The sequence below is a fragment of the Sebastes fasciatus genome, chromosome 8 (assembly GCF_043250625.1).
Source record: "Sebastes fasciatus isolate fSebFas1 chromosome 8, fSebFas1.pri, whole genome shotgun sequence".
Classification (NCBI taxonomy): Eukaryota; Metazoa; Chordata; class Actinopteri; order Perciformes; family Sebastidae; genus Sebastes; species Sebastes fasciatus.
The window spans coordinates 6,884,421-6,911,978 of record NC_133802.1 but is presented as its reverse complement, the minus strand read 5'-3'; the positions used below and the strand labels follow the sequence as shown (position 1 = coordinate 6,911,978).

The window sequence follows — 27,558 nt, the reverse complement described above, 5'->3', positions numbered from 1 at the left end:
TTTAACCAGAAAGTGATGACACATCTCGTTTGTACTATACATGCTATATACATAACACCGAGCAGCTGAGCATACATCACTTGAAAAACTACACGACTCTCTCAGTCACTACATATAAAAATTTCCAACAGTACGCGAAGGCAGCATGCAGCAATCGTCGAGAGAGAGCACGCTTTGAGAGAGGGGGGCGTGACGTCATGGCATGGTGCCTCGTCCATGTCTGGCGAAGAAGAAAAAGTTTGTGTAGTTTCGACAAACTCAAGAAGACATCACCAACAACTAGAGATAGGAGACGCAAAACTGTCTATTCACACCGGTTTAATATCGCTTTAGGGCTTGTCATTATCAACGTGACATTATTAAATGTTTTATCTAAAGGTGGCTGTGCTTAATTGGTCATCATTTATCAAGTTATAGCCTTGTCTTAACAACCAAAACCGGCTCCGAGCAGAGAGCGCTTGAGCGGTTCTGGATGTTTCTTGCACTCAACGTTAAACATTAATTGCTGGGTCTTTCAATTATCCCGCTAAACGTTATTACTGGATGGGTTGTTGGGTTTTCTTTTTTTTCGTCTCCCGAAATCTTAATGAATAGTCTCGCATCCTCGTCCGCCGCCGGGTGGTCTCGTATGAACCGTCGGGGGCTCCGCCAGCAGAGCCAGCAGCAGAGCGGGGCTTCAGGATGAAGATGCCCAGAGGAGGACGCCTGTTCCTGGCGACGTGCCTCGGCTCGCTCTTCGTTATCGTGCTTTACTACCAGAGCATCACCAAGCCAGGTAAGTGAGGCCACACTCACACTCGGCTTCTTGACAACAACACCAACTGTATTGTCATGTTATTTGGCTGAAATAACGACAGTAATACTGCTCTAGATATAACGTACCATAGTGACTTACCATAGTACCATAAAGAAAGGAACACTATAGAGTTTATATAGCTATACAAGCTGCTCCTGTGTGCACATATAGGCTAGTGTCATGTCTGGTGTTGTGTTTAATAGACATTTAGTATCATGAATGGTGATAATTGCAGTGGAAATGGCACATTGGATTTGGGGTTATCAAAAAATAAGCTTCTATAGGAATAAATAGATAGATAGTAACTTTATTGATCCTGAGGGAAATTCAAGTTTCCTGCATCCCAGTTCCATAATGCAAAACATGTTAGTAAAAAGGCAGTAAAAAAGTTAGTAGTGCGAAGTACATAAAAAATATAATCCAGATATAAAAATACAAGGAGATGAAGAAAACTGTTAAAAGGGTAACAGCTGTGATACACGATTATTAAAACAAGTGAATATAGCACAGTAGGCTATATGAATGTCACAAGTAATATAACTAGTGTGGTGGTCTTTGTATGCACTTTCAATGCAGCATTCAGGCTTTTTAAATATGGCTGTGTTGTCTTCCAATAATTTGACACAATTAGCAACACAGTATGTTACTGTGTCAAATAGAGTGAAATGAAGAATGAATAAGCTGAACAGTGAACAGTGTAATGTTTTGAAAGCCCCCCTCCTACAGACCCCCTGCATTCCTCTGCTTTAACCCTTCTTACCTCTCCTCTCCCTTTGTTTCCTGGGTTGAGCCCATTCTATGCATTGAAAAGGCAAGATTGGCCCCCAGGGGACTGCAGACTCCCAGGGAGAGGAGTCAGAGGGAAAAAGGGGTATGATTGATTTGCGCAAAATGACACATGGTCATAGGAGGAGGAGAGGGTGGAAGAGGAACATAAATGTTTTCCATGTGGATAATAATAGAAGAGATTAGGAGGAGGAGGAGGAGGAGTAGAATGGTGCAGAGAAGAGAAACCAGTGCCCAGTTTTTAGTGACATTGTATGGCAAGAGGAGCTCGATCAATCATTTTTTTTTTTTTGCTGAAACAGAAAAGTATTGAGGTGAACTGGGTGATTTTTCACAGCTTTGGTGAGATACAGTATATGTGAAGGTATTTGTCAAATCATCTGTAGTTGTCATAATGTATCAACACAGTCTCGTGTCAGTTTGTGAAATCGTCACAAGATTTAATCTATTTGATTCGTGTACATTGACACGAATTCTCCTTTTTTTTCGTGACGCTCAGCACGACTTTCAACGACGTATTTTTAGTGCGTTTTCCTACGAATGTCCAGCAACACGTGACGCACGTGTCAATTTCCGCTCCAGTTTTTCAAAATAAAACAACTTAGTTAGGTTTAGGAATAGATCCACTTGGTTAGACTTAGGAAACAAACTACTTATTTAGCTTTAGGAAAAGATCACTGTTTGGGTTTAAATAACACCGGAAGTGCTGCAACGTAAGTACGGATGTTACGTGACAAATAAATCAACTTTGACTGGTTTCGCTCGGGACACCAACACTGGTCTCATGGGCGAAAGTCTTGTATTTTTTGATTCATACCGACCTCCTTCCTACGCGGTGTTCGTCGCTCTTTATACTTCCCGGATCACAATTACGTGGATTAAATACAAACTGATTTCATGCTGACCATCATGAAAAAAATGTGACATTCGTGTCTATGTACATGAATCAATACATTAAATTGACTATTTCACAAACTGCTGTGCCGCTGGGCTGAATATATAAAAGATAATGATTAGAAATAGTAGAACATTAAAAAGCATCATTACAACCATAACTTCACCTGGATTGTCTCCAGCACACACCCCAGTTTACAATCGCAGCAGTAAATCACCTTTTATAGACCACCACACCTGGTCTATATGCATAGATGTCAGTCACAGAAGATGCATGTAGCCAAACCTGCAGTACAAGCAACACACTAGCACTCCCATTGACCCCCTTCCGCCAGCTAGGTGTATATCATCCTTATAGCCTGACCTGTTCAGGCTCGTCTGCTGTACAATCCCACCAGTAGACACGCAGGCCACATGAAAAGCATGTTGGAGCCACACCAGAGAGGACTAATTCACAGGATGTCAACAAAGCACAGGGCTTCCTTAATTACTGTGTATCTTAGTCAGAGACAGTTTGAAAACCAACACCAAATATTTAGTTTAGTTCTGTACTATCCCGTTGATTTCCATTACCTTTCATTTCTCACTTCTACTCGTTTCCATCTGACTGGAGCACAGTGAAGTGAAACAGGACAGGAGGAACCAGCCAGTAGTCCTCAATCTTTGGAAAAAACATCAATTCACCTATGTATTTGTGATTTCATCCCAGCCCTGTTACTAGTGTATCAACTAAGGCTATTCTATCTGGTATAATGACTGTGATGAATGCAGTTTGAGAAGTAATTCTTCCTCATCTACATACAGTATACTTAAGTAACAAAACATTAAAACCCCAGGATGACTTTTGAAAGAGAACTTTTGGACTTGTGACCAGACACCAAAACCTATGATTCACACTTCATGGAAACAATCATGACCATGACATGATGTCACACCCCAAACTGGGTGATGATGTGTCATGAATCTGTTTCCTCTAGCTGTGTAACACTGGTAGTTTTTATGATGCAGTTTCATAATGTATTTATATGCCAACTCTGCATACAGTCGTATGGTGCTGCACAGCTGTGATCAGACAGCCTAATTTGGCATGGTGGAGGATTGATGTTCACAGAACACCAGAAAGAGGATGCGAGTTTCTTTCCAGTAATGTTGCCGGATTGACTGTTGATGGTTGCTTTGTTGAGATCAAACAGAGGAAAACAGTGCTGATGGTAACAAGATTAACTCTGTGGTTGGCGTTATATATTACCGTGGTACTGCAGTAACTGTACCAGTCTTATGAGTTACAAAATAATTATATACACTCTTACCTGTAAATATGATAAAAGCTTATTTTTTTTTCACGAGTCTCCTCTGATCTGTTTTTTGCCAATTTCATTGCTATCATAAAACCCTCATGTAACACCGAGCTCCCCTTCCCCAAAAGGACAATAATACTTGCCACTGGTGCAAAGACAAATAATTTTAAAATACCCTCACGTTTCCAGTTCACTTGTCTTCTAAACCAAATCTCCTAATTAAACGTACTGTTAAATATCGGACAGGAAGCACAGTGCATATTATTGTTGTGCTTCTATTGTCTGACTTCCTGTGCCAACACCCTGGGTATTAGCACTCAGGAAAACATGAGTCCTGTCCAAGGCGCTATTATAAAGTCATTAGTCGTGTCATGGCAGATTTGTTGCTCTATTAACTGTTATTCTTTTTAAGGAATTTTATGTTGGTTAGGTTCAGATATGTCCGCTTATTTTGAGCTTAAGTTGTAGGCGAGAATTTTAAACACTGGTGTTTGGCAGTGGGCAACTAAATAAATGATGTGTAGCATGGTGCTTTTGGCTAAACCAAAGCAAGACTTTAGCACACTGTGGCTCAGTTACAGCCAGGTGTATGTCATTGAGTGCACACGGTTTAGCAATATGGCTGGACAAGCTTTTTGACTTTAAAAGGACCCTTTGTAAGAACCGAAATTGCTTGTTAACAGTGACACTTGTGGCCGTTAAGTCAACAACAGTCAGCTCACACTTGTTCTCACACTGAACTTGATTGACAGGCATCATGTTGATTAACGTTAGCAACGTTAGCCAGCTAAAACCACAATATCACTCTATATTTCACATGCTTGGCAGTGATGTTAGCTTACCAAACAAAGGTCCCCCCATGAATCGAAGGCCCGGCCGAGTGTTAACTTTTCCTACTTCACTTTGCTCCTGAGTTAACCCCCGTCACTTCACTCAGTAGCAGGGAAACAAGACAAAGGAAAACTCTGTTGGTCTTGAAGAGCTGCAGCATTTATTTCTGCACAAACTGCAACTTCCACTGTACATTTCCCTGATATTCTCAAAGCTAAACTAACTCTTCTGCTCCGCCGCTCGCTCGTTTTCTCACACATTCGCCGCCTCTCTCTCTTGCTTCACCACTCACTTCTTACGCGCACACACATTCTTCGCACTGGGTCTGCTTAACTCCCACAACACTAGTTTTTGCCAGGCGTTGGTCACATTCCTGTTTTGCCAGATGGGCTTCACTAGATATAACTTAGTTTTTTTTGTGCTTCCGTGGAGATTGTGTTGGATTCTGAGTTGTCGTGGGGGCTGGTTGTTTGTTGGCGTTGGCAGACTCTTTCTTACCAAACCTTAGCTACGGCAAAGACACTCGCGAGTGCGCATGACGTCACATCCGTTGGATTTTCCCAGAAAAACGGGCCCGCGTTCTTCACATTAAAAGCAGTCTACAGGCTGATAGAGGAAACCCAGGAAGTCGCGGAAGGTCTCATTTTTTAGGGTAGGTTATAACCTGTTCACACATTGGCAATAAAAAGCGATTTATACATGTAAAGAGTTACATACAGTCCCTTTTAATGGACATTTTGTCTGATTTTTGTCTGCACAAAATTACCAACACTTATGCAACTTACGGTGTATGGTGAACGTGAAAGTCCGGGTGTGTGTACCAGAATCATTGGCTAACTACCATACCACATGTAACATTATGTAATGTTATTATTATGTAATTTATTTAAAAAATGTGGTTTGCGTTGTTGAGAGCCACAGACTGCCAAGAGTATAAGCCGATGTCAAAATTTGATAGATAATTTATGTATCCATTTACTGCTGTGTGTTGAAAGCTTCATATTGAATACTAACAATGGCAGCAGCTGTATTTGATTGTCGAATGAAGGAGTTGAAACGATTAGTGGCATTAATTTATGAGTATCTTCAGAAAAATAATCAGCAACTGTTTTTATAACTGATTTATCATTTAAGTAATTTTTTAGGCAAACTTTTTCTGACAACTCAAATGTAAATATTTGATGGTTTTCTTATTCCTCTATGAAACTACAAAATAAGACATTTGAAGACGTCATCTTGAACTTGGAAGAGTTTAGTTTGTTTTGAGTTTTTAGACGGATTCAGGCTGTATCAGTCATATTGGCAAGCATATCACCCAGGAGGATCAGTCCAAAGATCGGTCAGCACCTCAGCAGGATCATGTTCATGCATGGATTTAAAGTCATGAATATAGATCCTAACTGTGCTTTGCGCTGTGGGCTTTTTGACAAAGCCACAGCCGATGGGCAAGGGGAAATCAACCCCGTAATCACTCCCCCCTCTATCCAAACTTGGGCATTGAAACAGAACTTTGGGATCTTTCTTTACTGGAAAAGTGATTCCCTCCCTTTGTCCCTGTTAAGATATTTTACATGTCTTGCTTTCATTAAGCTTTTACAAGAGTTTTCTTTTTTTTTTTATCAACAATAAAATGCAAATATGGTGCATATCCATCAGCTGCATTTTGGCAAATGGGCCTGTTAAGTGATTCCACAAACATGTTCCCATCACTACTTAATTGTTTGACTCCCCACCAAAAAAAAAATCTTCCCTCAAGGCAGTGTAAAGACGCTTTTGACATACTGAGGAAAATCCTCTAACGTGCTATTTCCAGTCAGCCTCTCTTATTAGATACATCATAATTTGAACAGAAATAGAGCTGAACACCCAGTTTCTATTTCCTCTCAGACTCTCTTTTATGTGGCTGCATTGACTCAGCAGTGTCATTCTATGTCGTTTGAGCGTGTGTGTTACGATGCCAAGTATCTTAGCCCAGCATGGAAGGGTGGGGCGCCAGAGTGTGCACTTGTCAAAGGTGGAGTGAGCTTGTCAGCATTTGACGGGAAATCCACACTTGTGCTAATAGTGCTAATTCTAAAGTGTTCAGCCCTGCTGTTTGACACAGAAAACCATTTTCTATCATCACCCCCGAGCACCAAAACCACACTTACTCTTTCCATCAACTTTCACATTTTGATAAAAACTAGAGAGATAGTACCGCTCAATTGAAGGAGTACAACGTGTAATCTACCTGCACTCTCAGCGTATGGTTATACTTGTCATAAAATCACTAGACAGGTTTCTGTGCAACGTCATCACAGAGATGCGCGCGCACCGAGGGGGCAGAAAGCACGGCATGTCTAGCAGAGCCAAGCTCTAAAGCAGAGATGACAAGGAGTTGTTGTGCAGTAAACTGCAGTAAACTGCACAACCGCAGAAAAGATGGATGGAAAATGTTTAATATTCCGGGGGGATCACATTCCTTTGCTAAAAACAGAAGGAGATTATGGATCCAGGCCTGGTGGACAAAAGCATTGTAGTCACACAGCGCTAGCAAAGCAGCGGGTGGTTATGGCGAGCTGTCACGCTCCACAGATCGATAAAAATGAACTGATCAGCAACAGGGTGATCGACCCACACTTTAAGGAAATATTTATATATACATTAAGCGACTATGCCTTAAGGCTTAAAAGTGATGCAAGACTCCGTTACGGCTCTAAAATGCTGTAACGTTACGCGACTACGACGGGGGGAAAGCTCACTGCGGTATCCCGTGGTGTTACATTTGACGCCTGGTAGTCTACCGGGGCAGCCTGCTCTTCCTCCCCCGCGGTCACAACAACAAGCAGCTGTGGAAGCTAACGTTAGCTAACATTCATTTAAATTTGAATTAGAGATATCAGTTATACTGTATTGACTTTTGGCGTTACGTTTCCAACTGAGGGCTAATCGCTAACGTTAGCGATCAAAACCCGTCTATAAGATTTAATGATATCACATGGCTGTATGTCATGTTTTGTTTGCATCATTGCTTGGAAACTGAACTGTTATTCTTGAGCTGGACCAGGACTTTAACTGTATGTCTGAGGTTTACTCTTGGTAGATTCACAATTTCTGAATGAACATATTCTCTGTTCATGGTGCTGTTTGCTCTACATTCACCCTCTCCAACATTTCCACTTCAGTTGCTGGGCATGGCTTCGTGGCTTCACATAGTAGAGGGTGGGAACCCTCTTCTCTCTCTTTCCCAGCTATAGGAGACAATAGTGAATTCGAGCTGATCGAGCTGAAATGCCCACGGGCATCTGAATAACACATTTTTGAAGCAGCGGTTCTCCTTTACGCCATGCCACTGTTTTAGGTTTCGAGTGTTCTGTCACAACTCTTGTCACACTGATCAAATCTGGGCTGAATTAAAAAAATAAACTGCCACAGATGGATGACAGTTGTTTGAAGATTGCTTTTTGCCAGATATCACTGATGCTCTACACTCTAGTTCACAAAAGCAGAAGCCACTCGGCTGGTTCTTCTGACAGTGATGGATTCCACCTCACAACTAGACAGCATCAAGGCATGCTCTGATGTGTCTTAACCACACAGAGTACAAGTCACCTTGTCATTTTTTTACCTAAACCTGCTGCAGACACACACACACACACACACACACACACACGCACACGCACACGCACACTATAAGCTTTGTCATTGAACACATGTATTTACCGACAAACATGCTCGTTCACCCACACACACACACACACCCCCATTCATACACACTATGTGTAATCTTGTAACTGAACAGCGCTACTTTATGCGCATGCATGCATGTTGCCACTTGTCATCTGACTTTGGCATCACTGTCTGCTGCTGTAGCGAAACAAAGAATGTCGTGATGCCTTTAAGGTCCCCCCACAATGCTGACAGCTCTTTAGAGAGCGCCGTACACCACATGCTACACCTGCTGGCTATTTGTTCTGCCATACTCTTGTGTGGTGTATCAAAAGTCTATTTATTGATATCCCTAACCTGTTCTATCTTGTAAATCTTTAAGGCTTCTGGCTGCCTGTTTTTTTAAAACCGTTAACATTAAAGTCTGTGTAAAGTAAAATCAGAGACTTGTTTCTCAACACATTACACATGTTAGAAAATAATTTCTGAAAACATGAAAAGACTCTAAACTACAGTATATACTGTAGTATATACTGTATATATATATATATATATATATATACAGTATATACTGTAGTACTGAATTGTGGAGTTGGAACGTTAAACTGTTTTTCTCCATTTTTGTGTACAGGACTTTTGTGTGGACCTGAAATCATGGCTCGATGGTGCACTGGAGCCATCCCTATCATAACCCCCTCCCCCAACACTATATAAAAAGTAGAGCACATAGCATCAGTGGTTCTCCCGTTCAATCTCGAGTTACAACTAGGGCTGTCTAAGTTAACGCTTGAACGCAAATTTCTTTTAACCCCACTAATTTCTTGAGCGCATTAACACAACCTGCATTTTTAGGTTGTAGCTTTAGTTGTAGTTTTAAAGCTAGAGCTATACTGGCATCATATGAAACTAGAAAACATAAGGAATCCATTGGCACCATGTCATACTAGTTTGTCGTGATGGAAGTTAAATAACGCTCCAAACTTACGCTGGATTTTGGTGAAACTGGCATAGCCATTTTCAAAGAGGTCCCTTGACCTCTGACCTCAAGATATATGAATGAAAATGGGTTCTATGGGTACCCACGAGTCTCCCCTTTAGAGACATGCCCACTTTATGGTAATCACATGCAGTTTGGGGCAAGTCATAGTCAAGTCAGCACACTGACACACTGACAGCTGTTGTAGCCTGTTGGGCTGCAGTTTGCCATGTTATGATTTGAGCATATTTTTTATGCTAAATGCAGTACCTGTGAGGGTTTCTGGACAATATTTGTCATTGTTTTGTGTTGTTAATTGATTTCCAATAATAACTGTACAGATACATTTGCATAAAAGAAGTGCATTTTGTTGTTCTGTTATTCTGTCTTTCTGAGGTTGTAGCGGGCTCAGTTTGTAAGATTGAATGAAGGTAGCTTGTCGGGAAGAATGCAAAATAACGCGGTGTAGTAGCGCTAAATTTTGGCGTTATGGACATTTTCAAAGGGGTCCCTTGACGTCTGACCTCAAGATATGTGAATGAAAATGGGTCCTATGGGTAATCACAAGTCTCCCCTTTACAGAGATATTCACTCGATGTAACTCACATTGTACATACTGTTTTTTTTTCTCTTTTTTGATGAGAAAAGGTTGATTTTAACTGCTTAACACAACTGACCCAAGATACTCCCTCCCAGGCTGTAAACATTTATACTGACATTTATTCTGACATTGAAGATTTTTATTTATTTCTTGTATAATTTGTTTATTTAAATTGATTTTCCTGTCTCTTTCACTTTTCTGGTTCTGAATCTACTACTGTGGAATTTTAAAGCTTAAGGGGATTTTTGAGCTCAACCGAAAAAGTGCCTTGATTTATACTGCTTTAGTATTGGCTGATACAAAAAAAAAAGTATCATAACAAAATGTTTTGCCATATCTCCCAGCTCTAAGTCTAAAAGCATTATGTACTTGGGTCACTTAATCCCCTTTTGGCTTCTGTCATCCTGGCCCCTCACATGCAAATCTGTTGCAGGAATGTTTCTGTTGGCTTTTTTTATTTGAAAGAACTGAGAGTGAACATAAGGAGGGTACGAGTGAGATAAAAATGAACTGCCTGCCCCAGTAGAAAGGATATCACTGATCGTAAAATCACCTCATGTTGTTGCTCTAATTACCTCCATGTGCAGCTCTTGGCGTGTGGATGGTGTAACACCTTTGAATCGAGCTACGCTCAAAACAAACACAGAAAGTCTGACGGCCTGATAACCCCTTCGTCTCTTCCTTTCTTCGGTTGTTTTCATTTGTGACATCCTTTTTCCTCTTTCTGTCACTTTCAGTTGTACGGTAAAACAGACTTTTATATACCTCGATCAAAGCAAAATACATGGTGGTTTTCTTACAGCTCATGGAAACTTCCATTACGTGGCCCTCATAAAGACAAAGCCTTCCTTTCAAGTGCAATTAAGCGTAATGTTACCTCTTTAATGTAAATGTAAACTGAAATCAACTTTTATTGTCACACATTGTACATTACACAGCACACAGTGAAATTTAGCTTTTTGCATTTAACCCATCCTAGTATATTAGGAGCAGTTGGCAGCTACAGCGCCCAGGGAGCAGATTGGGGAGTTGGTGCCTTGCTCAAGGGCACCTCTGCAGTGCCCAGGAGGCGAACTGGCATCTCTCTAGCCACTAGTCCAAACTCCGTACATGGTCCGTGCCGGGACTTGAACCAACGATGGGCCTGCGCGATATGAGGAACATCTGCAATGTGCGATAACATTGTTCAATATTGCGATTACGATATGACTTGCGATAAATAAACAAATATTGAAGTGTGCATATTAGCTATAAACATGTCAGCCTGGTTGTCTTTATATTCAGAACCGGATTAAAATTAAATATTTAAAATATAATAATAGGGCTAAATGTTGTTTCTAGAGCAGCAACAGTTAATGTATGATCTCTATAAAATCTCACGGGACACAATCTAAAATGTTGATAGAATAAATAATATTCCTGAGTGAAGTTTATAAAGAATGAGGAACACAGACATCAGTCAGTATCAGTCCTTCTTCCTCCTGTCCTCTGTCCTCCTCCCTCTGCTGATGTGACTCACTGCCTGCAGGTGACGTTACCGCTGGTAGAGGGAGGAGGGGCTGCTTTGTCTCAGCCAGCAGAGACAGATTCAGTTTACAAGAAAGTTTAGATATGTGGGAAACTAAGCTAAACAGTTACACAACAGAGACAGCTTTTTTTTTTTTTTAGCACATGTAGCTGAGGGTTACGTTGCACCTATATACTTCCATCCATTCATCCATTATCTGTAACCGCTTATCCTATTCAGGATCACGATGAGGGGGGGGCTTGAGCCGATCCCAGCTGACATTGAGCGAAGGCGGGGTACACCCTCAACAGGTCGCCAGACTATCACAGGGCTGACACATAGAGACAGACAACCATTGACGCTCACATTCACACCTACTGGCAATTTACAGTCAACAATTAACCTAACCTGCATGTCTTTGGACTGTGGGAGGAAACCGGAAAACCCGTAGAAAACCCACGCTAACACGGGGAGACATGCAAACTCCACACAGAAGGGGCCCCACCTATACTTTATGAAGGTGATAAAATAATAACACGGAGGCTCCGTAGTCTGCATCAAGACGGCCTCCAACCTTGTCAACAACAGCGCATCACCGCTTCACTCCTTCTGTTCCACCCTTCACAATAAACTCCCCGGACACTTACACTGTTAACACTGTTTACTAGACGGAACTAAAGTCTACAGTAACTCAACAAAATAGCTTACACTGTTTTCAATTAGCCGCTGAGCTAACGCGCTGTGCTTGTGTAAACACAGCGGTGGTGAATGAGAGACTGCGGACAGAGCAGATTAAAGTATTGGTTTTCTACATGTTTACATCATAGCTCTGCTTGTTGAACAGATGTATTAATAAAGTATTGGCTTGCGTAGTATATACTTGAGACCCGTTTAATATCAGGTTCTGAATAAAATAATTTTTCTTAATCATCGCATTTCAGTCTTTTGTGATGTGTTTTTCGTCGCGATGACAATAAAAATGCGATTTATCATCAGTACTAGCCGGCGCCCCTCCGGTTCCCAAACCAAGCCCCTACGGACTGAGCTATTGCCGCCCCCAATATTCATATTATTGATGCCACAGAGTCATACGTGCTATTTAAGTCGAGTCAATTTTATTTATTTACAATCTATACATGATACAACACTTTCTGTCCTTCACTGTACGACCCTCGCATCAGATGAACTTCCTATTATCAAGTTTCCTATTTATCATGATCACAGAGGGGAAGAGGTTTTAAAAAAAGAGAAAGCTAGTCTGCAGAGGGCAGAGATTTCTCTTGATAAAAAAAAAAAAAGATTATATAATATTAACAATGTTGAATGGGCCCCACGCACAGTGAAAGCATTTTATTATACTTCTTAACAAACTTTGTCACTAACTTTATGTGAACTGATTGGTCATAAGTGCAGTTTGTTTATAACGATCCAGACCGGTATACAGGCTTAATGGAACCTTGTTTGTCTGTGAATATAACATCAGTACTGCTTCACACGCCTGTCAGGCTGTTAAACGAGACAGATCCAAGTTCAACATGGGCCTGTTTGTGTGTGTAGTAATGTTGGAGCCTCTTCTGCTCTGTCTGCTTCAACTGCCAGCATAGTATCACTTCCTGTGTCTGAGAGGAAGTGGGTGGTTTTCTGGTACGTACGTGATAGGACGCACTACAGAAAAAAAAAAAAGATGTGGTTTATGAGAGTGAAGTGGGCTCTGAATGTACTTTTTTCCATTGAACAGAGACAACATTGACCGTATGAGTGCGAGTGAAAGCGTTCGTGCATTATAAGAGATAAGAAAAGCATTCCTGAGTTTAACTTCTGATACACAACAAAAGATAGCACTGCTAATGGAAGAGAACATCTTGTTCTGGCTGGCTGGTGTCTTGTGGCGTCAGTAGACACAGGGACCTTTATAGTCTCTTGAGAATGGGTCAGTAGAATGATTATAGATGGATAGTATTGTAACAACAATAAAAAAAAAAAAAACAGAGCAAGACACAAAGTCCTTGTGGAAAAAAACGTTGTGACATGTTCTGGTTAAACCCACCAGTTACTTCATCTTTGTTATGTTTTTTTTTGCAGCCCCACAGGGAATTAAAAAGCCAATAAAATTCACAAATGATGAGTTTTGAAGCATAAGCATGAAGAAAATCAAGTAGCAGTGGTTGCATTCTTCCAACATCATCAGCACTGTTTGCCTCTTCAGTATTGTGCTATGCTAAGTCGTTAAAAAAAAACTTAAATTAAACACGCTACAGAGGAATATCAGTTAATTGTCAAGAGCATAGGCACAAAAGCTTAGACACTTTGTGGCGGTGTAATGATGTGGAGTGACGCAGAGAACTGGCTGATGCTGTGCCACTCTTGTTCTAGTGGCATGTGTCAATTCTGAGTGATATGTCGCTGACGTTCCACTGTCATGTATCACTTTTCACCAGCAGCATCATACCAATTATTATTAACATGCTGCTTATAATGATAAGCAGTGGCAAGCTATGTTATTCCTTTTTTTTTTTAGCTGTTAGCAAATTACCTTTACCCTACCTTTTTAGGGCACATAAAAATAGAAGGTCTAATTTATTAAATGAAGTAAACGACAGTTTTTTCTGACAAGTTATAACAGTATATTCAGGTTTTAGGACTTGAAGCATTTTAGTTGACAAATTATCACTATATATACTTTGCCCTTTTCCTGTCTTCCCCTCGAGATATCAGTATAGATGAATCACTTAAATGTTTCCCCCTTCATCGTGCAGTGTTTATACTTGAAAACCTACAATAAACCATTAATATGAGGAGAGCCTCTAAGTGTCTCTTGACCTACTTTCCAGCTTCCTGAGGAAGCGTCCTGAGTGTGTGTGGAAGGCTTAGTTGCTTAAGATGTGAACTGCAGTGCTGTTGACTTCAGAGCTTAGACACCTCACCCATTATATTCAGTTCTACCTGTCCTGCAACTTACACCGTCTGATTTCTGTGCATGATGAGGTTTTATGTTTAAAACCTCTAAGATGCCAGGTGGAGTTTCTGTGACCTCTCTAAACCATTCCTCTTCCTTTATGCTCAGCAATACATCCTAAAGGTCTTTTCAGACGGTAAGCGATACTGTCCTGAAAACAGTTGTATATTTCAGGGAACTCGCTCGATGATCAGTCTCTTCATCCCTTGATTTGCACTGTGCGAAATATCAAAAACAGGGATCAAGCACTTGTCAGTGCCAACTTGGCAATATCTGAATCTGCAGTGACAGGATGCCTGAATGCAGAAGTGTAGTGGAGTATATACGCAGGCACAGTATATGGGGTATACCCACCACTTTTTCTGGCAGTTCACAGTATACCTATCAGCCAAAAAGCCATTGGAATTAGGAGAGAATACCCACTTCCTCTTCGGTAACCTACTACCCATCTATCTAGTAGTACACCCACCTCAACAACGACCACTAAACCACGGCCTGAGCGCTCTGGGGGGAAGGACTCGCCGTCCAGTCTATTTTTGTTTCGTTCTGCTAATTGACACATTTCGGGTGATGCTATCATACATTCAATGTTTGAAGTGTATCCGCAGATATACCCGACTTCAGCTGAAGAGAGTCGGCATAAAGTTTGACACAAGTCGTCCATTGAGCTCGATTAAAGCAGCAGGGCGCAAAGATTGGAGCAAATATGATTAAAAATAAGTTATTTTTATAAAACGCTCACTATATCCTGACAGTGGTGCATGAGACAGGTAATCTGAAAAAAAAATCATGTGCCTCTATGTCCTCCTAATGGCATCTGCAAGATTTCACAAACCGGAGGAAAATAACCAATCAGAGCCGAGCTGGAGCCTTGCCGTCTCTGAGCAGCTGTCAATCACTCGCAAACTCTGATCAAACGGTCAAACGGCAGCGCTGATCAAATATGAATTTGGCTGGATCAGCATCTCTAAATCTGAGGCCATGGTTTTCAACAGGAAACCGATGGATTGCCTACTCCGGGTAGGGAATGAGTCCTTACCCCAAGTGAAGGCGTTCAAGTACCTCGGGGTCTTGTTCGCGGGTGAGGGGACTATGGAACGTGAGATTGGCCGGAGAATTGGTGCAGCAGGGGCGGTATTGCATTCGCTTTACCGCACCGTTGTGACGAGAAGAGAGCTGAGCCGGAAGGCAAAGGTCTCGATCTACCGGTCAATCTTCGTTCCAACTCTCACCTATGGTCATGAGGGCTGAGTCATGACCCCAAGAACTAGATCGTGGGTACAAGCGGCCGAAATGGGTTTTCTCAGGAGGGTGGCTGGTGTCTCCCTTAGAGATACGGTGAGAAGCTCAGTCATCCGTGAGGGACTCGGAGTAGAGCCGTTACTCCTTTGCGTTGAAAGGAGCCAGCTGAGGTGGTTAGGGCATCTGGTAAGGATTCCCCCTGGGCGCCTCCCTTGGGAGGTGTTCCAGGCACGACCAACTGGAAGGAGACCACGGGGAAGACCCAGGACTAGGTGGAGAGATTATATCTCCACACTGGCCTGGGAACGCCTCGGGATCCCCCAATCAGAGCTGGTCAATGTGGCCCGGGAAAGGGAAGTTTGGGGTCTCCTGCTGGAGCTGTTGCCCCTGCGACCCGACCCCGGATAAGCGGTTGAAGATGAGTGATGCCTGGTTTGACCGTTTGATCGGAGTTTGCATGTGATTGACAGCTGCCTCCGTTGAATGAACAGCCAATAGGAATGCTCTCTTTCTCTGAAATTACTGAAAGTACTTTCAGGGTAACTCGTGCTCTAGAATTTCTGTTCAGCATGTGGCAGTTGTAGATTCACATTAATACACTTTTTTGACAGTTTGGGTTACAGGGCATACCGAAACGTTGTCGCATTCTGAACCGAACATCCTTCACAGAACGGTTAGGGATGAACACGCGTACCCTTCTACTCCTAACATCCAGTAAAGCTTTCAACATGGTCCAGCAAGACTTAGATGTCTATCTCTGTGTGATCAGATGATGTGGCACAGATTTGCCCAGAGGAAGTCGAGGATTTTGGTGATTCATGTGAGCTCAGACAGTAGAGGAGGGACAGGGAGGGGCTGCATCGAGGCAGTCTGTGTCTTATCTATCTCACATCCTCTTATACTAAACTATATTTGCACCAATCACCAGTTCAGCTGCTGTTCTCCTTTTTGTTTGTTTTCTGCTTCCTCAAAATGGCAGGAAGCAGATATGATTTAGAGTTTGATTTTTATCTTGAACTTGCATTTGTAAACAATAGTGGTTTATGTGGTTTTTTATGATACAGGAGACCTTAGCTGACACAGAGACTTGGTACATTCGGGTGCCATTTCAAAACGGTGAAAATTCAGTTTTACTTGCTTAATGTGAACTCGGCAGAAAGAAGAGAAGCAGTGGGAGAGAATAAGGCTCTGTCTCTTTCTGGATTCCATACACAGCATAGCCCTTCAACTTTCCATCTGATGGTGTGGCATTTTACCAATCAATCCACTGGCCTTCTTTCAAGTAGATTCCCTCATGCTAACATACATGAAGCACATTCTCCTCCTCCATCTCATTCCAGCTTTGTGAAAGATGTGAAGCAACCCTATGCACATTGTTGAGCCACATGTGCAAAACAAATTCTCTGTCAGTACCATTACAGCTGCAGACCCAAGCAGGGACTGCCATCAGGACTGGGTGGGAGCAAGAGAGGAGGGGGGATGGGAGTGGGGGATGGAAGGGGGAAGACAGATGTGTTTATAGAGGCTGGAGGAGGGAGGAGAGACGATAACAAGGTCTCCAAGCAGATATGCCAACTTCCTCAACTTAGCAGAGCCTCCAGCAGCTCCATCATTACAAATGCCTGTTATGCAACCAGGCGTTAATAACTGATGCATATTTATCATTGTTAGGTTGTGTAATGTAAAGACTTCTGTAGTGGCTGTTCTCCAAATTTGTTTTGTCTGTCACTGTCTTCTCCAGCTAAGTTTACTCCTGGTTAACAGTCAAATTAAAAAAGTATAGCTTGAGTTAAAGAAGTTACAGCTGGGGCAAAGAGAGACCTACAAGGGAGAGAGATGTAACTTATGTAAGAGTTACACAGAGAGAGAGCTTGGAAGGAACACACTGTTCCTATGGATCTATAAACGAGAGGAGGGAGGAACACGTCATGACAAAAGCAGAAGCAGAGGAGGCCTGGAAAGTTGGCTCTGACTGACCTTCCCCATAACTCAGTGGACATCTTTAAAGTGTAATTTAAACCTCCGTGCTAATGCATGACACGTTGTAAAAAAAAAAAAGTGTTTCTCATTACACTGCATGCACGTTTATAACACAGAGCACCCCTGCAGTGAAAATTCAGCAGACTTGTTCTTTTGTTTGACGTACAACAGAACCATACGTTTCACATTTGCACATAAATCCTGTGAAAAAGTGAGAAATGAATGGGAGCGATGGAAAGATAATAGAAGCAGAACTCAACTATTAAATGGTGATTTTTTTGCTACATAGGCAATCGATAAATGTGGCGAGCAGCCGTCATCACATGGATTTTTGTTTTCTAACTGCAGAACCTGGTGTGAAGACGGACAGCAGACCAGGAAAAAGCAGGAGAAGTCCACTGCAGACCCTCTACAATGGAGACCAGGTAAGAACACACACATATACTACACTAGGTCTGTCAAAATGTGTCGATCGAATATTCGTTTTAAAAAAACACACAGGCTGTATTCAAAACTACCTACTACATACTAATGACGAACGCAGTATGTACTGTATACTGCATACTGCGTTCCTCAGTAGTATGTAGTATGAAACGGTTAAAAGTGATGTATTTGCAGTATGCCAGATGAGGCTTTAGCCTTTAAACCAGCTCTTAAAGCACTGGACAATTTTCTTTTACCACTATTACATTATTACACTGTTTATGTTTTGTTTGTTTACTTTATTAGATACTGCAGGTTTACACTATTTATTCTAACAGCTCATAGTGAGTGAGACAAACAGGCTTATCAACGAGGGGAGACGGGAAATATAAAACATTGCTCGACAACATTTACTTTACTCAAACTGCTTTTTCAGTTACAGAAACAAAACAGTGGACTGATCTCCCTACAGATATTAGAGTCATGTTAAAAAGGGTCATGTTGTCTCAGCAGGTATCTCTCTGCCCACTCAGAGGCTGCTCTTTCCCTCGCCTCTTCCCTCTCCAGTCTGCTGCTCTGTAGCCGATCTGTGAGCGTCACTGGCCGGCTCTCCAGCGAGCTACCCCCGTGGGCGCTTGTGGAGCTTTTCAACTCCAAAAATGCAGATAAACACATGTTCCTGTTAATTTATAATGGACATGTGTGTTGTGATATTTAAACAAACTATCCATCAACAAGGAAATAAAAGCCCCTCGTCTACGAGACCGGTCTCCAGAGAGAGCTCCAGCCAGCTCATAGCGGTCTGTGAGAGTGACTGCCTGGCTGGCGAGGTAGCGACCACTAGCTAGCTGTGACGGTTTGTGGAGCTTCTAAACTTCGACAACGGTGGAGCAAATGTTCGATTCACCATCTAATATCGTAAAACTGTCAATATTCTAAATCTACACAGTTGATTTCTCGCCTCAAAATTTTTCCCAAGTGAATTTAGTGATGAAATAGCTACGAAAAATGTAAAAAACTAGCCTATTTTGGCTGCTGTTGTTGTAACGTAGCCTGTAGCGGTCCAGCGCTTTGCATTGTGGGATACAGTAGGCGAGGTGGACTGGTCTGATGCAAACTGGAGATTTTTTCCGAATCAGTACGACATCCGGATACTTTTGGCATACTGTAGATTTTGCTTTTGTTCGCAAACTGCATACTATTACTATTTTTGCGCATTATGTCCATGACACCATTTCCCAACTGGCCATGAGCAACGCCGCACTGCGCTCAGCAGCGTACTATTCGTGTTCTATGTGAACTACTCGTGACAAAAATAACAGTTTGAAATAATATATTGATGCCCGAATTAATCTCACGAAAAAAGCGCTGCCGGTGTGTAAAGGCCGTAACATACGCCAAGTGGTCAGAAACACGGCTCAAAATGAATGATAATGTAATAACTGCTGTTTTTTTGTAAAGTATTTTTAGATAAAGGAGAAATCTACTTGTCTCAAAATATTAAAACTCCCCTGAATCTGTCTTGTGATAACCAAACTGTTGTTTCACTCTTGTAAAATTACACTGGTTGTATGAGTTGCTCTGGACACACGATTTACTTGCAACAATTCTTAAAAGTTTTTTTCTGTTTCTGCTTCTTCCTCTCTCAATCGTCCATTTGGGTCCTCTTTCATTGGTCCTGCATTGCCCTGATCACATCCCTACAAGCAGCTGGAGCTGTTGGCAGCTCAGAGGTCCCTCCAAGGTCGCAGGGAGCTGTTGGAGCAGGCCTGTCTGAGCCACACAAGGAAGCGCCAAGTGCTTTCGTCTGAGGATCTCAAACACCTCATTGTGGATGACAAACACAGCCTTATTTACTGCTACGTACCCAAGGTTGGTTAAAATGACATTAAGTAGTGCAGTTGAAATTCTAGACCAGAGGTTTTCAAACTGTGAAGTGCGCCTCCTCCAGGGTGAGAGTTTAAGAAGGGACGTGAAGGCCGAGTTTTACGAGTTTGGCCAGCTTATTTGGCTTGCAATTTGCGTCAAAAAAAGCACTCCCTCTGAGTCGTCAAATCTGAACACACAGACATGATGCACATATTTTTAGACTTTACACTTTCTGGGACTAGAAATCATAGAAAAAATAAGCTCCTTATAATTCCTGAATTTACCTGAGAATCATCACGTTTGAAGTTTTATTCAATGTCAAAGTAATCCAGTAATTGTTGTCATGGGACAAATGCAAACAAGAACTGCTAATTTGGCATACTTTTAATGGCGCCAACTTGTCAAAATGTAAAACAAATATAAGCTAAACACAAACAGGGCTCAAGTTATAGCCCACAGCGCAAGTCACTGGATCCCTGGCAACATTATACTACCCGTTGACAAGGAGGGGAGTGGGGGAGCAGTTGGCTTCTATTTTGTCAGACAGTCTCAGACTTTGAAAACTTCTGTTACCCCTAGACTTCAAAACATTCTTCTGCTATAAGTAGTTATTAAAATCTTATTCAGTTGATGTATTTATAGACAACTGTTGAGATGCAAGTTTCTTGCAATGTGTAAAAACACATGTTATGATTTGAGCATATTTCTTATGCTAAATGCAGTACCTGTGAGGGTTTCTGGACAATATTTGCCATTGTTTTGTGTTGTTATTTGATTTCCAATAATAAATATATACATACATTTGCATGAAGCAAGCATTTGCCCACTCCCATATTGATAAGAATATTAAATACTTGACAAATCTCCCTTTTAAGGTACTTTTTTAACAGATAAAAAATGTGCGATTAATTTGCGATTCAATATTTGAATTGATTGACAGCCCTAGTATTATGGCTTGAAAGAGAATCTTGCTCTCTTTTATCACTTCCAGGTAGCCTGCACCAATTGGAAGCGTGTCCTTATGGTCCTCACCAGCGACGGCCGCTACACCGACCCCCTCGCCATCCCTGCAAATGAGGCCCATGTGGCGGGTAACCTCCGCACGCTCTCTGAGTTCTCGGTACCTGAGATCAACCAACGCCTTCGCAGCTACCTCAAGTTCATCTTCGTGCGGGAGCCCTTTGAGCGCCTTGTGTCCGCCTACCGTAACAAGTTCACCCGTAGCTACAACACCGCTTTCCACAAGCGCTACGGAACCAAGATCATCCGCCGGTACCGGCCCGACCCGGAGCACGAAGCGCTGGAGAAAGGGAATGACGTATCTTTCCCCGAGTTTGTCCAGTACCTCGTGGACCCTCGGACCCAACGGGAGGAACCTTTTAACGAGCACTGGGAGCGGGTACACTCCCTCTGCCACCCTTGCCTGATCCACTATGACGTAGTGGGGAAGTACGAGACTCTGGAACCCGATGCTCAGGCTGTGCTCAGGTTGGCTGGAGTGGAGGCGATGCTTCAATTTCCAACGTCTGGTAAAAGCACAAGGACGGACGGCAACATGGCCGCACGCTTCTTTAAGCATATCAGTCCTTTCTACCAGAAGAAACTGTTCAACCTGTATCGAATGGACTTCCTGCTCTTCAACTACTCCACACCAGAGTACCTCAGGACTAGATGAGGGGCAGAGAATAGAGGACTGACATCAGTGCCGTGGACTTTTGGTTAGTGATGATCATTTTGCACTTTCTGGTTGCCACGGAAAATTTTCATCCCTGCGAAGAGTGGTACATCACAAGCATTGACTTGTCAATATGACCCTCCAACCAAAACAGCTGTGGAGAAAGACTTGACTTTCGGTTTCAGTGAACAGAACCAAATTCTTCCTGAGAAGAAGAGACAGACTGACAGCTATATTCTACCGATCATCCGTCTGGTCATATTTGTCGGTATGCTTTCTAGCGTGAAAATGAAGCGGCATATTGTTTTGACGTTTGGCAGAACAGAATGCAGACAGGTTGTTCCCAAAATGTGTTTGAAAATGCAGGTGACACATTAACTGTGTTCACAAACAGGTCCTTTAGGTTAGAATTCATTACAGTGGAAACTGTTTATAGTGATCATGGTGACAGTGATCAACCGCTTATATGGATCAAAAAGCTTGGGACAGAATCATTCCTATACAAATGCTGTTTAAATAATTCACTGAAAGTAATCAAGTAGTCCGCTTACAGTGTTCACTTCCATACATGATAAGATATGGAAAAACAGTTTAAAACGTTAGACTAACGTTGATTGAGTTTTTGATTTATTTTTTAACTTTACTCCCTTGACACTTTGCCTCGCGGACCGTCTGCTTTCCGGCTGGATACCTGAGGCTGATACTACGTGCACATTGATATTGTGACGGGAAAAGGAAAGTAATTTTCTCTGAATGAAAAAGGAATGCACACGGGGGTAAGCACCTGTGGTTGCAGCCGCCCTCATCAAGTGGATTGCTAATGCCTCGTCACGTAACGCCCCGCAAATTGAAACTTTTTCAGATCCTCAACCGGCTCACATGCAGACCGGTGCCCCGTCTCCCTTCATGCCGCTACGTGGCCATAAAACTGCAATGCCTCTCCCTCGATGAGGGAAAAGGCAGAAGAAGGGAGCCAGTAAATAGTGAAGCGGTCCGTTTTGTTACCTTGTATTCATATAATGAATATACTGTATAAGTGTCAATTACATTGTGATTAGGGATGCTAATTTTTAAACATTTTCTTAACCGATAACCGACCCTCATTAACCGATTATTCACCGTTAACCGACAAGATTTGTGCCTCGCATGGGTGCGCCAGCTGCAGTGTATGAGCACAGACGTGATCTCTGTAAGCGGTTTCCACTGTGTTTATTTTTTATTCACTTGATTGCCATGTCTCAACTGGAAATTACTTTGTCAAATTCAACAAACCTTTCTTTGACTTTTAGTTTGTTGAATGATACATGTAGGCATTGAGTAACATGCCGTAACATGCCTTAACAGCATCACTGCGGTGCCCGCTACAGTAAAAGTTCTCCCACGGCTTGTTCTTCTGAGAACTGATGAGCCATAAATTGAAGTCACACTTCCGAGGAGCAGGTTCTCCTCGTGCATGGGTGAGTATGGGTATGGGTGAATGTGCTGACTGTGAAACTGAACACAGCAGATTCATTCAAAGCACCTACAGTAGAATATCTCTGGGCGGCATTTATTTATGTATGTCAGTGCATAAAGTATTTATTGTATGGAAACGTGCGTGTTCGTAAGGATTTGGGCTCATGATTTTGTGAAAATTAATTTTATATGAAAGGGAGGGGTTTCTCTTTTTCAGAGTGATTTCCTTTTTTTTCTTTGCATGGAAAGTTATTTGTCTTGACTTTTGCACATAAACTCATGCCAAATAGAAATATTCTAAACAATTCAAATTCAATTCTTTTTTTCTTTCCACTTCTCTGATCAAACCCGAGCTCAAAAACCATTGCCTGGTCTTGTCTTACAGAACTTGTCACAGCACTATCTTAAATGCATTTCTGAGAGTCATTTCCAGAAAAACTTGCATCTCGCTCCTTAATTCCAGTAAAAGTTTGTTGCCATCCCTCCTCTATCACTGTCTGTATTTAGCTCTGGGCAGGTAGGCTGAACAAACAACCACATAGCTGTGGTCGGGGTTGGGTCCAGCCCAGCGCTACCTCTGGTCAGAGCTCCCCTTGTTAACGTGAATGCAGGCACATGAAGGGGTTAATCCACCTACAGGCATCTCCACTGCAGAGCCTTGTTCAGCAAATGTGACGGAATGTACATTAACACAGAGGTTGATGTTGGAAAAATGTTTATTAATGGCCTGTACTGCGAAAATATCAGTTTTAACAAATGTCTTCATAGAGTCTTTAAAAGGGAATTCCACCCATTTTACACATCAAAGTCTGTTTACAGGTCTTGGAAGTATTACTACTGCATATATCGGGGGGAAAAAAAAGCTTTATTAAGCCTTTTGTTGCTCCACAGGGTAGCTGCACAAAGTCTGATAAACTGTACTTGAGTCAGTGTAGGTTGTGTCTGAAGACTACAAGTTAGAAAGATGTGAGCTTACCAGATCTCTGTAGCCCCCCCAGCTCATCTCTGGTTAAAGCTAATGGCTCGAGGCTACATTATCCGCTACGAGCATAAACACACCTGGATCTTTGTCCAAACTCTTTGCAGTTGAGTTAAATAGAGCGGTGCCGGGATGATGTATTTTTTTGTAGGCCAACCAAGAAGTTAGCATTGCCCTGGGTTCCCTCGTCAAAAAGCCAATGGGATTTTTCCATTGGGTTTTGGGATTATTGAAGAAAATAAACTCTGTGGCAAACACACGTTTATGATACTTACACATTTTGTTCAGCAAGATAATCTTCACAGCTGAACACCACTTCTATGAATTCTGAAGTGTGAATGCAATGGGCAGAAGTAAAAAGCTGACATTAGGCTCTAAACAAACTATACCACGGTCCCATGAGTGTGAGTACAAACAATGAGGATGTTAACAACCGGCAATTTTAAGACACATAAAGGCTTCAAAATTCATGAGTGGGGTATTTATTGATGTATTTTACGTCGTAGAACAAAATGTTAAAATCTCTTCAGCTTGTTTTAACCACAGATCTTATTTCAGGCATCTAATTAAAAACCCACTGACTTCCAGACAAGGGGACCGTATATAGCGCCTTTCTAGTCTTCCGACTACTCAACGCGCTTTACACTACATGTCAGCATTCACCCATTGTTTCACCCATTTATTCATTCACTGATGTCAGAGGCTGCCATGCAAGGTACCACCCTGCCCATCAGGATCTAATCTAAATACTCATTCACACACTGACGACTCAGCCTTCGGAAGTAATTTGGGGTTAAGTGTGTTGCCCAAGGACACTTCGACACGTGACCGGAGGAGCCAGGGATCGAACTGCCGACCTTCCAATAGGTGGACGACCCGCTCTACTCTCTGAGCCGCAGCCGCCCCATTTAAACTGCCCATTGTGAGTCCAACAACATTATAGTAGTGCTAAATCGAGTCCATTATATATTGAAAGTAGGGGTAAAATCATCCATTAGGTTTCGGTTAGGTGAGCGTACAATTCAACTTATAGGAAGAATAAAGTTTGCAATAATACAGTAAATGAATGATGAATGAATATTAACTTGGGTTTAAAAGAACAGTCTACAACTACTGCTTTTGAACTCAACTGACTGAACTCTTACTAAAATAATAGTCTCAGAATTTAGCTTCCATTTTCCCTATGATTAATACTAGGACTGTCACAATATCAGATTTTCACTACACGATAATCATGGCCAAAAGAATTAATATCTATAGGAAATTAGGAAAAACAAATTATAATGCTATCAGTCAAATTCATTTTTAAACTTTGTTTATTGTGCGTTTTGTCTCTTTTTGGCAAATGAATTACACTCAAAATATAGAATCTGTACCCATAACCGTCTATATAAATTATATAAGAGAAGAACATCTAACTGTATAGCAAGGAATATCTGTGTCTGTGGGTATGTCCTTTGCGTATCTCGAGAACCGTTTATCTAATTTAGTTCACACATGGCGGGCTAATTGCCGGGGAATTTGGACACGCAACACGTTCAGTATTAATAAACTTTAAATAAACAAGGAAACAACGCTTATACTGCAGATACCGCTGATACCGCAGTCCCGAACCACGGCGTCGTCGCGGAAACGTAATGGCCATTCTCTGGTTAACACTTTTAGCTCTGTTGGTGATGTTAGCACCGTTGGCTGAGCCAGCGGCTGGCAGCTGTTGCCATGTTGAGATCCACGAGTGGAGGCAATTCCAGCCGAGACTGACTGAATCATAGATATGCTTTTAGCTTATATAATATTAAAGCTATTAACAATTAATAGTTATTCCATTAATACTGCAATACGGCAATGTAAAAGTCCTGCATTCCAATTATTATTTCAAGTGCCGAGTGAAAGAGGCTTTATCAGCAGCACAATGTACTTCCATTTACTCTAGCTAAATACATTTGAATTGTAACTAGTAACATCTCTCGCAGCAGATGTAAAATGAGAAAGTTTGTGACCCGGCAGCCATGTTGACATCTCATCAGAGAATACCAAGCACCGCTCACATGACCGGAGCACAGCCAATAGGAACGCTCTCTCTGAAATGACCTGTGATTGGTCAAAGTCTCCCGTCACGGGCTAGATTTTCTAAAGCCTGAAAACAGAGCCATGAGGAGGTGCAGAAGTCTAATTTTCTCTCAGAACACTTAAATTACAATATGCTGAAAGGTTATTATGGGATTTTTGTCCAATGACGTCAAAAATGAAACTGCCTACTGCCACTTTAAGATGGACCAGCGCTATTGTTATTATGACAAGCCTCTCTTCTGAATCCTCTGAGTCCGCCACCGGTCCTAACAACACTTCAGGTGAAAACCCCGGTCTGCCCCTTTCAAGTGTATTTCACTGAAGTTTCTGACCGCGAGTAGCCGGACTTGTGTGTGTTTTTTCCTGTGAATCAGACTGTATTTCACCAGTGTTTCTGAGTAGCTACGTGTGTGATGCAACTATGTCATGGCAGATGTATTGCTCAGGACCCAAGGAAGAGCAGTGGAAGCGAGCACTGCACTAGTTTCTATTAAAAAAGATATGACCCCCAGTCAGGATATTAGTTCTAGTTTTGCTCAAAAAGTGTACACAATTGAGCTAGTGCATGTCAAGACAAGTTGGCATTGAACTAGCAGGAAACTGTTTATTTTCATCTCTTTGTCTTCCATATTTGTTTTGTAAAATATTTCATCTTGCTGAAGAATATTGTCAGACAGGCCCAGGCAGGCCTACTCTGGAGGCATTGCTTTTTTTGTGCCTGTACTAATGCTTTGAAAAGTGCAATATCTGTGTGTGAGTATCTGTAATGTGCTAAAAGCTGTCTTCATAAGTGACTTCCTCTGTTATTGAAGCCTTACATTTGTGCCTTCATACTTATGCCACATTTATTTTGTTCTGTTTGCTATGAATGCAGCCATGGATTACAGGGTTTTCATTTTAATGCTCCCCTTTGAAGCAGTCCTGTGATTTAAGCCATCATTTTCATGTGACTCGACAACACTCAATCACACCCTTCATGTTTCTTCCTACTGGCTTAATGACATGCTGCACAAAATATGTTTCACCTTTTTTAATTTTTAATTTTTTTTTTCCTAAGTAGCTCGTTCTTTTGAAGGGATAAAACATAGTGTATATCCATCTCAATCAAATGCCAAGACGCTGCTGTGAATAAGCACAGCTAGTCAGAAATCTCCAGCCATTCTTGTAGAAATGCTCCTTTAGACAGACCTGTGACTTGGTGAGTCATTGTGATATAGTGAACAAAGCACAATCTGAAAGAGTCTCTCATGCACCAGTTTACTAGTGTCACAAAACTTTGATTGTGATAACTGAAGCACACTTGCGGGTGTGATGATTCACTGGTTGATTGCCTTGAAGTTTCTACAAATACAATCCCTTAACAGCAGCACTGTGTGTGGTAATTTTTTATTTTTGTTTGTCATCACAAAGTTAAAATCACACTCGGATATTTTCCCAAAGGCAGTTTTTGGCAGGACCGCAGAGGGCCCAAAAGTCTGTCTGTCATTGAGTATGACTTTTTTATGGATTTTTTTATGTCATATATATGTATGACTTGTTTTGACTTACTATACTATGATGTTTATACTATGA

General features: G+C 41.8%; 1 protein-coding gene across 4 annotated transcripts; it reads left to right on the top strand.

The window, feature by feature from the left end:
- Window positions 1-189: 189 nt before the first annotated feature.
- Window positions 190-27,352, top strand: LOC141772224 (carbohydrate sulfotransferase 11-like). 4 transcript variants are annotated; one of them, XR_012594877.1, is made up of 5 exons: window positions 190-775; window positions 17,864-17,940; window positions 19,649-19,810; window positions 20,799-24,794; window positions 25,020-27,352. XR_012594877.1 is itself a non-coding variant. In XM_074642998.1 (4 exons), exons 1-4 carry the CDS (start codon window positions 682-684, stop codon window positions 21,480-21,482), a joined length of 1,017 nt encoding a protein of 338 aa, XP_074499099.1. In that variant the 5' UTR covers window positions 190-681; the 3' UTR covers window positions 21,483-27,352. The 4 variants fall into 4 exon arrangements, 2 of the variants coding, with proteins under 2 accessions (XP_074499099.1, XP_074499098.1); XR_012594876.1 differs by having other exon boundaries at window positions 191-775; window positions 19,646-19,810; XM_074642998.1 differs by having other exon boundaries at window positions 20,799-27,352.
- The last annotated feature ends 206 nt before the right edge of the window (window positions 27,353-27,558 follow it).